The sequence below is a fragment of the Erythrolamprus reginae genome, chromosome 2, assembly GCF_031021105.1.
Source record: "Erythrolamprus reginae isolate rEryReg1 chromosome 2, rEryReg1.hap1, whole genome shotgun sequence".
NCBI classification, from domain to species: domain Eukaryota; kingdom Metazoa; phylum Chordata; class Lepidosauria; order Squamata; family Dipsadidae; genus Erythrolamprus; species Erythrolamprus reginae.
In genome coordinates, this window is record NC_091951.1 from 339,764,700 (window position 1) to 339,782,428 (window position 17,729).

General features: G+C 42.1%; 1 protein-coding gene across 1 annotated transcript in view; it reads left to right on the forward strand.

Moving 5' to 3' along the window:
• The window catches only part of STARD6 (StAR related lipid transfer domain containing 6), an 18,287-nt gene extending 1,475 nt beyond the window's left edge, over nucleotides 1–16,812 (forward strand). Inside the window, 6 exon segments of the mRNA XM_070736916.1 lie at nucleotides 1,695–1,784; nucleotides 4,937–4,986; nucleotides 7,740–7,866; nucleotides 10,218–10,332; nucleotides 14,871–14,964; nucleotides 16,656–16,812. Of these exon segments, the coding sequence (XP_070593017.1) occupies nucleotides 1,695–1,784; nucleotides 4,937–4,986; nucleotides 7,740–7,866; nucleotides 10,218–10,332; nucleotides 14,871–14,964; nucleotides 16,656–16,812 (633 nt within the window).
• Nucleotides 16,813–17,729: the final 917 nt, after the last annotated feature.

Here is a 17,729-nt window from a genome sequence, read left to right on the forward strand (position 1 = left end):
ATCTGGAAGGCAGCAGGGTCAGGAAACATAGAATAGAATATAGAATATAGAATTCTTTATTGGCCAAGTGTGATTGGACAAACAAGGAATTTGTCTTGGTGCAGATGCTCTCAGTGTACATAAAAGAAAATATGCATTTGTCAAGAATCATGTGGTACAACACTCAATAATTGTCATAGGGGTCAAAAAAACAATCAGGAAACAATATTAATAAAAAATCTTAAGGATATAAGCAACAAATTACAGTCATGCAGTCATTAGTGGGAGGGAATGGGTAATAGGAATGGTGAGAAAAAACTAGTAATAGTAGTGCAGACTTAGTAAATAGTTTGACAGTGTTGAGGGAATTATTTGTTTAGCAGAGTGATGGCCTTTGGGAAAAAACTTGTTATGTCTACTTGTTCTAGTGTGCGGTGCTCTATAGCAGTGGTTCTCAACCTTTCTAATGCCGCGACCCCTTAATACAGCTTCTTGTGTAGTGGTGACCCCCAATCATAAGTCTAGCACCAATTCTCCCAACAGACCTTGAAGCTGATTGGCAGGAAGGTCAGAGGGACACCCCCGCTGTCAACGCCTGATTGGTCGGATTGTAAAAATACCTTCCAAGGTGCCAGAATAGAAGCTTTAGTTCCTAACACCAGGGGAAATTTGTTTTTCCCCATGATCTTAGGCGACCCCTGTGAAACGGTCATTCGACCCCCAAAGGGGTGCTGGCCCCCAGGTTGAGAACCACTGCTCTGTAGCGACATTTTGAGGGTAGGAGTTGAAACAATTTGTGTCCAGGATGTGAGGGGTCAGTAAATATTTTCACAGCCGTCTTTTTGACTCGTGGAATATACAGGCCCTCAATGGAAGGCAGGTTGGCAGCAATTGTTTTTTCTGCAGTTGATTATCTTCTGATAATCTCTATCCTTGGCATCTTTAAGATTTGTGAGTTGAAGTCCACGAGTAAATTTGCTAAGATTGGAGACCCCTGCTTTAGACTAGAGCAGGGGTCCCCAACCACCGGGCCGCGGACCAGTACCGGGCCGCGGGGCATGTTGCACCGGTCCGTGGAGTCAGCAGCTGCCGGCCCTCATGCCGCCACCCCCTCCCTCCAGCGCTTCGCCTCCCGCCGGGCAAGAGGCCTCGGGAGGCAGGTTCTGCCGGCCACAGGACGATGGATGGGACAGAGGGGCGGGAAGGACTGAGAGGCTCAAGCCTCTTTTGGCTTCTGCCGCAGGGCGCTTTTGCGTTTTTGGCTGGGGGGAGGCAGGAGGGCCAGCCTGACCCCCTCTCTCCAGCGCTTAGCTCCCGCTGGGCAAGAGGGCTTGGGAGGCAGGTTCTGCCGGCCACAGGACGATGGCGGGAAAGAGGGGCAGGGAGGACCAGCACCCCCATGCTTAATCCCGCCCTCAACCACGCCCCTTTCCGCCCCCACTGGGCCATAGAAAAATTGTCTTGCTGAAACTGGTCCCTGGTGGAAAAAACGTTGGGGACCACTGGACTAGAGGACATTAAGTTGAAGAAGGCTGCCCTGGTTCAGCATGTGTATGTGTTTCTGTTGTTTGCTACTGCACACTTTTGCTTAAAAACTTCAAATAGAAGCCCTTTGAAAGACCACAGTAAGACAAAATCTCTTTATTTTTTCTCTCTTCCTGTTGGGATACCCCACGCCATTGATACATGCATTGCTTTCATATCTTCCCAGTTAGATGGATTTTAATAAAACTGCTGAAGAGGTCTCCGAAAAAGTTTTTTTCTATCTCAATGATACAGAAGGATGGAAAGTGGTAAAATCTACGGTAAGAAAATGGTCTATGATTGTCTTATTTGAATTATTATTATTATTATTATTATTATTATTATTATTATTATTATTATTATTATTATTTATTAGATTTGTATGCCGCCCCTCTCCAAAGACTCGGGGCGGCTCTTAACATATTTTATTTTATTTTATTTTATTTTATTTTATTTTATTTTATTTTATTTTATTTTATTTTATTTTATTTTATTTTATTTTATTTTATTTTATTTTATTTTATTTTTATGCCGCCCTTCTCCTTAGACTCAGGGCGGGCTTACAACATGTTAGCAATAGCACTTTTTAACAGAGCCAGCCTATTGCCCCCACAATCCGGGTCCTCATTTTACCCACCTCGGAAGGATGGAAGGCTGAGTCAACCTTGAGCCGGTGATGAGATTTGAACCGCTGACCTTCAGATCTACAGTCAGCTTCAGTGGCCTGCAGTACAGCACTCTACCTGCTGCGCCACCCCGGCTCTTCCTTACTTGTCCCTTGCAAATAAAACAGAAAGAAGATGTTGGAGCACAGAGATGCCCTCCTAGACAAGATGTCCCAAAGGTGCTTTTTCAAAAGATAACTGGACTTTGTTTTTCCTTGAAGACACTTCACTTCTCATCCAAGAAGCTTCTTCAGTTCTCCTCTGTTGTGAATGCTCCCTGTCCACCTCAGATCACGTCAGATTCTGAGGAGGATGAGCCAGGCTCCTCTGGCTACCCTGGGTCAAGAGGGGTTGAAAGATGAAGCAGAGAGCAAGAGTGAGGGAGAAAATGATCTGAGGGAACCTGAGGAACCACTAGAGGGGGCTGTTATGACAATTGGGGAGTGGCCCTAGTCGGAGGATGAGGAAGACATTAGAGTGGAAAGTCAGTGGATAGACCCTCGCTATAGGAGATTGCTAAGAAGGCGAGAGGAGTTGCATAGTAAAAGGTATTAGTTTACAGCCTTAGTTTCTTTGGGGTGTGACGTCACTTCCAGGCAGTACAAAGGCAAAGGATTTTGGGTAATTGGGTGTGGGGTTTGAACACCATTCAGTGGAAGAGGTTGTAGAGTGGGGGTGCTTGAACAAGGCTTCAAAACAAGGCTTCATGATCGAAACATTTAAATATGTTAAAGGGTTAAATAAGGCTCAGGAGGGAAGTGTTTTAATAGGAAAGTGAACACAAGAACAAGGGGGCACAATCTGAGGTTAGTTGGGGGAAAGATCAGAAGCAACATGAGAAAATATTATTTTACTGAAAGAGTAGTAGATGCTTGGAACAAACTTCCAGCAGACATGGTTGGTAAATCCACAGTAACTTAATTTAAACATGCTTGGGATAAACATATATTCATCCTAAGATAAAATACGGGAAAGAGTATAAGGGCAGACTAGATGGACCATGAGGCCTTTTTCTGCTGTCAATCTTCTATGTTTCTGTGTATCAAAACCATGATTTCTGCCCCCAAAAAAGGATTTTTGCTTGAGATCTCGGTGAGCTGATTCATATGCTTAAATGATAAATGGACTTTGTTATCTATGGCAGTGTTTCCCAACCTTGGCAACTTGAAGATATTTGGACTTCAACTCCCAGAATTCCCCAGTCAGCGGATGCTGGCTGGGGAATTCTGGGAGTTGAAGTCCAAATATCTTCAAGTTGCCAAGGTTGGGAAACACTGATCTATGGAATTCCAATTAGACCAGGTTTGGTGCCTTTCTTAGACATTGTTGATGCTTAGCTCCGGAAAGAAAAATAACTTCCTTTTCCTTGCTGTTCAAATCCACTTGTCACTATGTGTGCTTTTATCTATAGTTTGATTTTATCATAAAATAAGGGTCTTTTGAGTCGGTGGGTTCGCTCTGAGGGCTGTGCACAGAACATCCTCTGAGAAATTTATTCTGTTCTGCAGAACTTTTTTTTTTTTTGAAATATATTTTTATTGATTTTATAAATGGTTAGATAAAAACAAACATAAAACAGTGCACAGTGCATGTGCCCATCACCTGACCGACAGAGAAACCCCCATCACCACCACCACCCATTACAAGGGGTTCGGAATTTACTAGTTTATATATATATATATATTTCCTTGGCTCTACTTTGCATTGTTATTACTAAAAGAGTGATTGCAGTTTATTTTTCACATTTACATCACAGATTCTACTCAACATATAACCTTTCACCTTATTCCATCGTACCATCAGCTTCTCCAGTTTATTTTCATCAAAGTTGTTTAATCTTACAGTATTTCCATGATTTCAAAATGTATGTGATCCACCATGTACCAGTACCAATTCTGTAGTGTCCATTTTGTAGACACTTTCCAACCCAATACCACTACTGCTTGAGCACTTTCCAATGCTGCAGTTTTTATTTCTTTAAAATCTCCTAGTTCTCTTTGTTTAATTAAAATCGCTATTTCTTTTGTAATTGTCCAATTAATATTTAACATTTTATTAATTTCGTTCTGCACTTCCTTCCAAAATTTCTGAATTTCTACACGCTCCCAGAACATATGCATGAAAATTCCTTTCTTTTGGCAACCATGCCAACAGTTACCTTTCTCTTTCCCCTGGAAGTGTGCAAGTTGTGCTGGTGTATAATACCATTTGTGTAAGATTTTCCTTCTCATCTCTTTAACTCTTGTGTTTTTAATCTTATGTATATTTTCTACTATTTCTTTCATTTCACTTTCATCTATTTGTAAATCATTTTGCCAGCATCTTGTCAAACTTGTTATTACTTCCTCTTCCACTTGCAATAACAAAAGAAGCTTCTAGGAGGAGCAACGAAATGTCTTCAAGGAAAAACAAAGTCCAGTTGCTGTTTGAAAGAGCATCTTTGGGTTAACAAATGACCTGGATGACTGAGAATCTCCATAGACATCCTAGGCAGGAGATGGTTACTTATTAAAAATTACAGGAAGCTTTGTTCCATAAATTATTTGGGCCAAATGGGCAATTAAAGGCACCTGGAGTTGTGATTCATAGTTTTTGAAATGCCACCGATTCCTTTTGTTCAGCATATGTATTTATTTAGGAATATGTTTCCTTGCAGAGTTCATAGTTTTGCTAGTACGAATAAAACAATATTTTATGCAGTTAAAATTATACGGATATTGCAGAAAGACAGAATGGTTAATTCCTGTTCCCTTTCGTCTCTATTTGAGAAACATATGGATGTCCTGGCCAAACCTTCAACAGAATTTCCAGGACTACTGTAAGTATTACTTTTGCTTCCAGTACATTTGATTACCCACCAGAGCTGTGAAAAGCAGCATCAATAAGCAGAATACAGTGGTACCTCTACTTACGAACATAATTTGTTTCGTGACCAGGTTCTTAAGTAGAAAGGCTTGTAAGAAGAAGCAATTTTTCCCATAGGAATCAATGTAAAAGCAAATAATGTGTGCAATTGGGGAGACCACAGGGAGGGTGGAGGCCCTGTTTCCTCCCAGGAGATTCCTAGAAAGGCCCCATGGAGGCTTCTCTCCACCTTTTCTGGCCCTGTTTCCTCCCAGGAGATTCCTAGAGAAGCCCCACGGAGGCTTCTCCCTGCCTTTTGCGGTTACAGTTTCGGAGGCCCGGGTTTGTAAGTGCAAAATGGTTCTTGAGAAGAGCCAAAATAATCTTGAACACCTGGTTCTTATCTAGAAAAGTTCGTAAGTAGAGGCATTCTTAGGTAGAGGTACCACCGTACTTTGAAACAGGCATCTCCATTCAGAGAACAGCTATTTAGGAACTACATTCATGAATAGACATAGCATAATAGGATACCACCAGGGGTGAAATCCATTTGTCTTACTACCAGTAAAATACAAAATACAAACTTGGAGGAAAACAACCCTTACTCTGTCAAAGACCTTGGAGTACTCATATCCAATTACCTAAGTGCTAAAGCCCACTGTAGCAACATTACCAAAAAGGCACTAAGAGTTGTTAATCTAACCTCATGTAGCTTCTTCTCTGGCAAGATTACACTGCTAATCAGAGTTTACAAAACATTTGTTAGACCAATTCTGGAATACAGCTCACCTGTCTGGAACCCGCGCTGTATATCAGACATTAATACAATTGAGAAAGTCCAGAAATATTTCACAAGAAGAGTCCTTCACTCCTTCGCTCACAACAAAATACCTTATTCCACCAGACTTGAAATACTTGGATTAGAAAATTGACAACCACGTGGCCTCCGATCTAACACAGCTGTGGCAAGTAAGGTCATAAAATGAGACAAAACCCACTTAAAAACTGTCTTGCTTAGCAACAGAAATGTGGGACTTGGTTGTGGTCATAAGCCAAGGACTGCCTGTAAGGGCTAATATTTTGGAGGTGATTTATTTAGCTTCCTGTTGCTTGATGTCCAGGATTGGTTGTGGGGAGCAGGAAAAAAAACTTGTTTTCCATCATTTATCTTGTTTGGACTTAGAAAAAAGTTCTTCTTTCATTCCACCCTCAAAAACTTATTTTTCCTTATTTGTTCTTCTCTATACAAAACCTAGGTCCTTGATAGGTGGACAAAACATGCCAAATGATGTATAATACAGGAGTCCCCAATCCCCAGGGCTGTAGTTTGCTTGGAACCCACGCCTGGGGCCCTCACCAGTCCACAGAGCTAGAAATGTTTGGTTTAAAGCACCTAGCTGACTGCGCAACCAACTACAAAAATATTACATTTATTTACTGAGTGCATATTCCTCCCAGCCAGAGGTGAAATGCCGCCATTTCAGATCGGTTCTCCCAGACTGTTAGTAGAAATTGCTACCAGTTTGGGTGAACATATATACAGTAATACCTTGTCTTACGAACTTAATTGGTTCCGGGAGGAGGTTCGTAAGGCAAAAAGTTCGTAAGACGAAACAGTGTTTCCCATAGGAAACAATGTAAAATCAATTAATGCATGCAAGCAAAAAATAATAATTGCAAAAACGGCGCTCTGCTGGGCACTGCCACCTGGCTGTCATCTTTTGAAACAGCCGGGCTCTTCTCAGCATTCTCCTGAACGCTGAACCCGGAAGTTCGGCAAAAGTTCGGGTTCAGCGTTCGGGTTTGGGAGGCCGCCGAGAGGCCCCGCCGCCTGGCAGTCACCTTGCCAGAAGAGCCACGGAGCTGTCAGCCAGTCAGGAGGCTCAAACAAAGGTGGGGAATCCCAATAGGGAATTTCATGAGCGGAGCTTTGACGTCACAGAGATGTCCTTCCTGGAATCCACGTTTCAGCTGGCGTCTTCGTGACGTCAAAGCTCCGCCCATGGAATTCCCTGTTGGGATTCCCCACCTCTGTTTGAACCTCCCGACTGGCCGACAGCTCCGTGGCTCTTCTGGCAAGGTGACAGCCAGGCGGCGGGGCTTCTTGGCGGCCTCCCAAACCCGAATTTTTGCTGAACTTCCGGGTTTGGCATTCGGGCGGTGGGTTCGTAAGGCGAAAAAAGTTCGTAAGAAGAGGCAAAAAATTTCTAACCCCAGGTTCGTATCTCGAAAAGTTCGTATGACGAAGGGTTCGTATCACGAGGTACTACTGTATATATATCCGATTATCAGCTGTGCAATGATCAGCTTGTGGAACAATCAGCTGTGCCACGCAATCTAGATTAGCTAGAAAGTAGGATTTTCTGCTTTCTAGCTAATCTAAATTGTGCAGCAAAACTGATTCGTCCCCTCGCTGTTCTACTTACCTTTGCAGACTCTGATGGCTTCAAAATGCTCCTTTTTGGCGCTACACGGTAGTGCCCGCAACATACATGTGTACACAGCGTGTGTATGTGCACAAAACATGTGTGAAGCAAACCAGTAACAGACTTCAGAGGGTTTCATCCTTGCTCCCAACTCCTTAGCAGCTCTCGCTCTTCACAGAAGGGTCGTACAAAACCCCCCAAAACACTTTCTTCCCCACAGCAATTTATCCCTAGAGAATATAGAAGGACTTTTCCTCAGAGATGCATCACTTCAATTAACCCTGAACACATTCGTTTCCAGATACCGGGCTGAAGTGTCGCTGGAGATACCGCCCGGCCAATTATTCCCTTTTGTTTACCAGCCTGAGTACCGCAGCAAGTGGGACAAATCGTTGCAGGCGTATAAAATGGTGGACAGTATTGACGAGGTGATTCCATATGATAAGGAAGAACAGCTGAAATTTAGCATTTAGCGAATTGTTTCTTTTTCATAGGATGGCTGTTTTTAGGGGAACTGAAACACAAGACAACCATTAGCTGACTTTGGGGTGTTGTTTGAGGATATAAATTAGAGGTGGGAGAACTACTGCTTCTATGACTTGTAGACTTCAACTCCCAGGATTCCTGAGTCAGTATGGCTGGCTCAGGAATTCTGGGAGTTGAAGTCCACAAGTCCTAAAAGGGCCAGAGTTCCCTATCTCTGATATAGATAGCGAACGATGCCGCATGAATCCCAGCGACCGATTAGGTCCCACAGAGTTGGCCTTCTCCAGGTCCCATTGACAAAACAATGTCGTCTGGCGGACCCAGGGGAAGAGGCTTCTCTTTGGCAGCCCCAGCCCTCTGGAATCAACTCCCCCGGAGATTAGGACTGCCCCCACCCTCCTTGCCTTCTGTAAACTCCTGAAAACCCACCTGGATCGCCAGGCATGGGGGAATTGATATACCCTTAGCTGTTCTGGTTTATGTATAGTTTATTTGGGTTTTATGATTGTTTTTATAAGGTTTTTTAAAATTGTTTTTAATATTGGATTTGTATGCTATGTATTGCTTGTGAGCCGCTCCAAGTCCCCAGAGAGGGGCGGCATACAAATTGAATTGAAATTGAACCTTTTGGCATTCAATGGTTGGCCCCTATTAGCCTTTCGAGGAAGTGTGGGGAAGAGTCTACAACTATGAATACTAGCTCTATCTTTATTGTAACTGTATGGTTAAAAAAAAATTAATCTGAATAGTTTTTTTGCTCCCTCTTTTCCTTTTATTGGCTGGAAACTTAATTAAAGAAACCTCAATTCAGCAAAGCAGTTGATGTGATGTGCCAGTACCTTGAAACGGTGAGGGTCTGTGACTTGTGGGCTACAACTCCCAGAATTCCTGAGCCAACCATGCTAGCTCAGGAATTCTAGGAGTTGAAGTCCATATGTCATAGAAGAGCCAACTTCACCTATCCCTGGTCTAGTCTATAGCTTCTCCTCCTGTTTCCCAAGGTCACTGCTATGTACCACTACAACAGGGGTGAGGAACAATGGACTTATGGACTCCAGCTCCTAGAATTCTTGAGCTAGCCATGCTGGTTCAGGAATTCTGAGAGTTGAAGTCCACAGTTGAAGCCTGCTCAATAAAAATATATATATGCATTTTAGGATAAAAAGGAAAACCAAAGCTGCATTTAAACATGACGCAAAACTATGATGTACAGTGTTCCCTCGATTTTCGCGGGGGATGCGTTCCGAGACCGCCCGCGAAAGTCGAATTTCCGCGAAGTAGTGATGCGGAAGTAATTACACTATTTTTGGCTATGAACAGTATCACAAGCCTTCCCTTAACACTTTAAACCCCTAAATTACCATTTCCCATTCCTTTGACAACCATTTACTCACCATTATTACTGGTACTCACCATTGAATAAGACACTTAGTGATCCTGATATTTATAAACATAATTATTTATTAACAATAATTATTTTTTTGCGATAATATCGTTGATTGGGTGAGATTTCGGCCAATCAGCAATGGCAGACGAAAGTTTGGCGATGACATATGACGTCATCGGGCAGGAAAAACTGTGCTATAGAAAAAAACCACGAAGTATTTTTTTTGATTAATTTTTTAAAAAAAACCGTGGTATAGGCTATTCGCGAAGTTCGAACCCACGAAAATCGAGGGAACACTGTATTTGATTTTGTTATCTTGCTTTTTGGGGTTCATCTATTTATCAAACGTAGTTTAAAAAATTCGCTAGGCGTGAAGCAGACCCTTGGTCAAGATGAAAATAATCAAAAGAAGGGTGGCTCTTTTGGTCACTGATATGTTTTTTTGAACTGTCAGAAATATTTATTTGTAAATTTTGAGTGGTTTCTTTATTATTCTCATTTTAACAGATGAAAATAAATGAGATGGGAAATTTTTCATTTTTCATTTAGCTGCACTAATAATTGCCCAATAATTCTCCTAAGCCATAACCTCACTTTTACTTTTTAAAATATTCAGGTTTGAGGTTTATTAAGATTTTGGATTGACTGAAAGCACTGTAGATGTTCAATAATAAAAGTAATCCTCAAAAATACAGCTTGCCTAATAATTGTGCACACAGCATAGATAAAAAATGACTTTACAAACCTAAGTAAGATCCACTGATGGGCAATAAAAAATATCTCAGCCTAAAAACATTGGATAATTTGATTTACACTCCCCCCTACCCCCCTTAAGCTGACAGCCTACCATTTTAATTCACTAGGCAGAATTTTCATTTGTGGACTTTTTTTAAAATTAAATCATAGGACACCTTTATTTATCGCAGTATTACCCACAGTTACGGCCTTGGAATGGTTTCGCCAAGAGAGTTTGTCTATATGACGCACCTAAAAAACTATGGAACTTTAATGACAACAAACTGTAAGTAATTATTTACTGGGAGAAGATAAAAATGATGGTGTTTAAATGATAAATGCCTGTGCAGCCACAAATATTCAGGAAAGAAAGATCTATGCAATTAGTTAACTAAGAAAACAGGCAGAACTGGGAGGAGAGAGTTAAATGAGTCATAAGCTTAGAACTTTTACATTCCCACAAATGGTGAAAATTAATCCCCTCTTGAATTCCGTTTACTCGTATCTACTGCCCAATTTAGCAATTAGTAGTTGGCTAGATTCTTGTGCATAAGCTTCAGCAATAAATCTTTTTGACTGCAACTTAACAGTTTGGTCCTGATTCTTGGCACCTGATAACAACTATTAATTCCTTTGTCCCAGTAAAACAATGTTTACTTATTTATTTATTTATTTTATTTTATTAATTAGATTTGTATGCCGCCCCTCTCCGCAGACTCGGGGCGGCTAACAACAACAATAAAACAACATGAAACAAATCTAATATTAAAAATGACTAAAAACCCTTATTAAAACCAAACATACATACAAACATACCATGCATAAATTGTATAGGCCTGAGAGGGGGAAGGAATATCTCAGTTCCCCCGATGCCTGACGACAAAGGTGGGTTTTAAGGAGTTTATGAAAGGCAAGGAGGGTGGGGGCAATTCTAATCTCTGGAGGGAGCTGGTTCCAGAGGGTCGGGGCCACCACAGAGAAGGCTCTTCCCCTGGGTCCCGCCAACCGACATTGTTTGGTCGACGGGACTCGGAGAAGGGTCCTTGAATGTTCCTTGAAACTCATATTCCTATGCCTTTCCAGTGGATTGCAGTTAAAAATCTTTTGAGTGGCAAATCCCCCAATTTTGCTGTTTTTTAAAATTACTTTGGTGAGATTGATGGTGCCTTGAGCGACTGGTACAAAATGCAGCCGCATGACGGAGTGACTCTGGGTTCTGCCTCCTAAGGACAATTCCATCTGTCCGTCCATTACCTGGGGGGAGGGAATTATTGACCCCCTGAGAGAGAGTCCGCAACTTGGGCATCCTCCTCGATCCACAGCTAACATTAGAGCACCATCTTTCAGCTGTGGTGAGGAAGGCGTTTGCCCAGGTTCGCCTGGTGCACCAGTTGTGGCCCTATTTGGACCAGGAGTATTTGGACCAGGAGTATTTGGACCAGGAGTATTTGGACTTTGAGTATTGCTCACAGTCACTGATGCCCTCATCACCCCGAGGTGCAACTACTGCAATGCTCTCTACATGGGGCTACCTTTGAAGAGTGTTTGAAAACTTCAGATCATGCAGAATGCGGCCACGAGAGCAATCATGAGCCTCCCCAGATAAGCCCATGTCTCATCAATACTCCGCGGCCTGCACTGGCTGCCGATCAATTTACGGTCACAATTCAAAGTGTTGCTTATGACCTATAAAGCCCTACATGGCATCGGACCAGAATACCTCTGAGACCGCCTTCTGCCGTATGAATCCCAGCGGCCAAGTAGGTCTCACAGAGTTGGCATTCTCCGGGCCCCATTGACTAAACAATGTCATCTGGCGGGGCCCAGGGGAAGAGCCTTCTCTGGGGTGGCCCCGGCCCCTTGGAACCAACTCCCCCCAGAGATTAGGACTGCCCCCAACCTCCTTGCCTTTTGTAAGTCATTAAAAACTCTTCCCTGCCGCCAGGCATGGGGAAATTAACACGCACCCCAATTCTCAAGGTTGGTGTACGGTTTGATTGGATTGTGTGATTATTTTATTATAAGGGTTTTATAATTGCATTTTATAAATTGGATTTGTACACTGTTTATGTTGTTGTGAGCCACCCCAAGGGAGAGGGGTGGCATACAAATCTTAATAATAATAATAATGATAATAATAATAATAATAATAATAATAATGATAATGATAATAATAATAATATAACTACTACTATTATTATTATTATTATTATTATTATTATTATTATTATTATTATTATTATTATTATTGGTATACCCACGTACCTACAGGTGAAACTCGAACAATTAGAATATCATGCAAGTGTTCATTTATTTCAGTAATGTAACTTAAAAGGTGAAACTTAATATATGAGAGATATTTATAACATGCAAGGCAAGGTAGTTCAAGCCGTGATTTATCTGATTTTTCGAGTTTCAGCTGTATATAACACTATCTTCGGGACTGCCTTCTACCGCACACCTCTCAGCAGCCGGTAAGAGCCCACAGAGTCGGCCGCCTTTGGGTCCCGCCAGCCAAATAGTGTTGACTTGCGGGCCCGCAAGGGAAGGGCCTTCTCTGTGGGGGCTGCGTCTCTATGGAACCAACTGACTCCAGAGATTCGTACCCTTCCCACCTTACCGACTACAGAGGGTCGGTAAGGTGGGAAGGTACAAATCTCTGGAGGCAGTCATGACCTGGTTCTGGCAGGCCTAGAACCGTTGAGTGAATGAGATCCTAGATTGCTAGGAATGTGAGTGAGAGCATGTATGCTGGCTGGGTTTTATTAATGTTTTTATATTGTTCTTATTCATTGGAAGCCATCCAGAGTCCTTCGGTAGTTAGGTGGCATACAAGAACAACAAACAAACACAAACAAACAAACAAAGTCTTATCTTCCCTAGTCTTTCAAAATTATAAAGCAGGGTTTTTCAACCTTAGCAACTTTAAGTTCTATGAACGTCAATTCCCATAATTCTGGAAGTTAACGTTCACACATCTTGGAGTTGTGCTTAAGGTGGAGAAATACTCTTCTGAATGGTGAAATTTTTCATGAATTCAATTTCACCTTTTAATCTGTTCCATTTATTCAGAAAGTACACTGCTGAAAAAAATAAAGGGAACACTTAAGCAACTCAATATAACTCCAAGTAAATCAAACTTCTGTGAAATCAAACTGTCCACTTAGGAAGCAACACTGACAATCAATTTCACATGCTGTTGTGCACATTCAACTTTGCATAGAACAAAGTATTCAATGAGAATATTTCATTCATTCAGATCTAGCATGTGTTCTTTGAGTGTTCCCTTTATTTTTTTAGCAGTATCGCTTCTGAAGACTCATGGGGTATAAGATTCCATCTATCAGAGACCAAGGGTGTCCAACCTTAGCAACTTTAAGACCCGTGGATTATATAATTTGCAAATGGGATTTTTTTGATGTGGAGCTTTTAGAATTTTATTAACCAATGGATGGAAATGTAGTGATAATATCAGAATTTGTCAAAACATGGGGAGTGTGAAAATAAAAAGAAAATAAAGTTGGAAAGGACATATAAAAGGAAGGGAGGAATATTCAAAGTTTTGGTTATGACCTATAAAGCCCTTCATGGCATCGGACCAGAATATCTCCGGGACCGCCTTCTGCCACACAAATCCCAGTGACTGGTTAGGTCCCACAGAATTGGCCTTCTCCGGGTCCCGTCGACGAAACAATGTCTGGTGGGACCCAGGGGAAAAGCCTTCTCTGTGGCGGCCCCGACCCTCTGGAATCAACTCCCCCCCAGAGATCAGGATTGCCCCCACAATCTAATCTAATCTAATCCTAATCTTAAATAAATAAATAAATAAACAAACAAACAACAAACAAACAACCTATTACTATCCTCTTGCACTTCTTTCCAAAAGTTCTGCACTACCGGACATTCCCAAAACATATGCATAAACACCCCCTTATCTTGACACCGATGCCAACAAGTATTCTTAACATTCTGTTGAAAGTATGCAAGGATATTGTGGTATATATATAAATGTAAAAATGGGGGGGAAATACCCCCCCCCCCCCAAATTGTGGACTTCTGCAGCCAAGTCTTAAATTTGCCAAGGTTGGAAACCCTTAATCTAGACCCTGTCATCGTCCTATCTTTTATGTCAGTTTGCAGTGTTTCCCAACCTTGGCAACTTGAAGATATTTGGACTTCAACTCCCAGAATTCCCCAGCCAGCAAATGCTGGCTGGGGAATTCTGGGAGTTGAAGTCCAAATATCTTCAAGTTGCCAAGGTTGAGAAACACTGTATTAGAGGGACTGTCAGGTGGGGTTTACAATAACTTGTTGCGACCAATTTGCTGCTGGCAACTTGTCCCAGGACAAGAGTTACATTAATATTGAAGAAATAGTTGAATAAAATCATTAAAGGAAGGATGCCTAAGGAAGGACAAAATTAAAAGCGAATGACAAAAATTATTTATTTTGAATAATTAAATTGAGTTGAATTGTTTTAGGTGAGTTGTACTGTGATGAGTTGGCTATGGTGACTTGCCCTACGGCAATTTGGTCATGGCTACTTTTCTACACTGAGTTGCCCCAGCCTGGTGTGTTGTGCTGGCTAACAGTACTCGTTTTGCTTGCTTAGAATTAAAGGTCCTACACTTTTTGATGGTGTCAAACTACCCAAAAAACCATCCAACCCTCCATGTTTGGATACATAAACAGTTTACTTCTACTCAAATGATCACCATGGTCTGTGGTTTAAAAAAAATCTGATTTCATATTTGGATGGTTTTCTGATAGAGACAGCTTGACTGTTTAAACAGATTTCAACGTATGCTTTGTCCTTTCTCATAGCCATCAGCGTGGTTCATCCTGATTTCCCTCCATCTCCAGCTTATATTCGGGGCACCACTTTCTCTTCTGGCTATGCCTGTCGTCCACTACCGGAGTAAGGATTTTGAGCTGTTCAACTTCAGAAATTTTATTCCTGGGAGCTCTCCAAATGAGCCCGACTCTACTAATTTTCCAGGAGGGTCAGATGATAGCTTGATATTATTACCTGAATTGTCATCTTTTTTTTTAAAGACCCCGTAATCCCTTGTGGGTTGGAGTCTTGGGCAAGTGAATGGAGCAGGAAGTTTACTGTCCAGATGCCCTTCCTGTTGCCAATATAGAGATTATTTCAGCAGATAAAATTCTCATTGTGGGGAGGGAGAGACAGAGAGAGAGAGAGAGAGATCTGCCTCTACCTGTTCTGACTCATGGTGAGCCCTTTAAGAAATAAGTCCACACATCCGAAGTTTTCAAGTCTTAAAACGGATAATTCTAATATTTGATAAAGCAAAAAGGTTTGCAAAACGCAGTGAAGAGCAAGGAACGTGTTTTCCCTGTCAACTAATTATCGTCCGAGAACAGAAATAAAGTTCTTAATTAATTCTTCTTTAATATCACAGCTAGCATTTTGGCACTGACTCACTTGAATTGGCAGACAGCCAGGATGTCGGTTGGCGGGCCCCAGGGGGAGAGCCTTCTCTGTGGCGGCACCGACTCTCTGGAACCAACTCCCCCCGGAGATCAGAACTGCCCCTACTCTTCCTGCCTTCCGTAAACTTCTCAAAACCCACCTTTGCCGTCAGGCATGGGGAAACTAAACATCTCCCCCTGGGCCCGCTGAATTTATACATGGTATGCTTGTGTGTGTGTATGTTAGTATAGGGTTTTTTAAAAACTTTTAATATTTTAATTAATTGGATTATGTATTGGATTGTTTTTTACTTGTTGTGAGCCACCCCGAGTCTTCGGAGAGGGGCGGCATACAAATCCAAATAATAAATAAATAAATAAATAAATAAATAAGAAGTTTCTTCTTGTAAACTGATTAGTTCCACATCAAACTTGGATCATCCGTCTCTCAGATTATACAGTTAACTTCCACAACTCACTCATTGCAAGATTTGCCTCTGTATAGGCAAAAGGCATGGCCAAGTGTTCTATAGAGCTATTCACACATGGATCTCTTCCTCCTTAGCCATTCCTGCCTGCTGATACTCCTGCGCACCCATGCATCGAGAAGAGGCTCTTCCACTTCTCCTGAGTCACTCATGGGCACCTCTGGAGGTGCAACAGGCCCTGGTTGACTTTCAGCCTCTGACTCCACATCCTCTCCAACCTCCCTGCTATCAGACTTTGGTGCCAAATACACTGGCCTAGGATTCCAAAACGCACCCATCTCTTGATTCTCAGAATCCATGATCAGCTGAGCTGGACATGGATGGGCCACAACGCAACATAGGATCAAACTCACAACCTCCTGATTGCGAGACAAGAGCTCCGCTTCTAGGCCATCGCACCACTCACATTATTACCTGAATGTTTGCATAAAGTTCTTTCTATACTCATCTTTAAAAGCAGAGATGTGCAAACCCAAAGTTTGAGTGTTGCAAGCTGAAATTAAGCGCTGATTAGATGGGTCAGGTAGAAGGGTTTGGAGGGCGGGAACCAGCAGACTCTATCAATCGCCTTTTGGGGAACGAGAAGCAGGGATCCCTGCACCCAGCAGAGGTTCAAACCCATCGATCCACACTGGATTCAGAGAAGGTGGAACTCTCCTTGATATAAAACCCCGTTCTTGTCTTTCAGGAACCCAGAACACAGCAAACTTATGATGATCGTCCAGGTGGATTTGGGAGGCTTTCTATTGCCTTCGGTGATCAATTCCGTTATGCCCATGAGCCTGATAAATGCGGTGACCGATTGCAAGATTGGATTAAAGACGTTGACACAAACGAACACATAAAAACCCTGCCAGAGGGGGCAAGGAAATTTGTCTTCAATACACAGCAGGCCTACGTTTGGTCTAATGTCAAGAAGATAGGCAAGGTTTTTCGGGGTCGAGAACTTCACTCCACATTGCTGGGTGGGGCAGGGATGCAAAATAGGATTTCCCAGCCCCTTTCCTCCGTATTTGGAGAAAAGGATATTGCCAGTATGGAGGAAAAGATATTGTCCGTTTGTAAAAATCCGTAGAGATTCTCAATCATCCAGGTCAGGGGTTTCCAACCTTTGCAAATTTAAGAGTTGCGGACTTCAACTCCCAGAGTTGAACTCCACCAGTTGAAGTCCACAAGTCTTAAAGTTGTCAAGGTTGGAGACCCTTGATCCAGGTCATGGTTGTCTCAAAGGTGCTTTTCCAGGAGTTTTGGAATTGGACATTTTTAAAAAAAAGACGTTTCGCTTCTGACCCAAGCAGCTTTGTCAGCTCTAACTGGATAATGGGGAATGGAAGTATTTATATTTCTTGGCGACAGCTAGTAATTTACTTCCTTTTAGAGCAGTGGTTCTCAACCTGGGGGTCAAGACCCCTTTGGGAATCAAATGACTGTTTCACAAGGGTCGCCTAAGACCCTGAGAAAAGACAAATTTCCCCTGGTGTTAGGAACATAGAAACAGAAACATAGAAGACTGACGGCAGAAAAAGACCTCATGGTCCATCTAGTCTGCCCTTATACTATTTCCTGTATTTTATCTTACAATGGATATATGTTTATCCCAGGCATGTTTAAATTCAGTTACTGTGGATTTACCCACCACGTCTGCTGGAAGTTTGTTCCAAGGATCTACTACTCTTTCAGTGAAATAATATTTTCTCACGTTGCTTTTGATATTTCCCCCAACTTCAGATTGTGTCCCCTTGCTCTTGTGTTCACTTTCCTA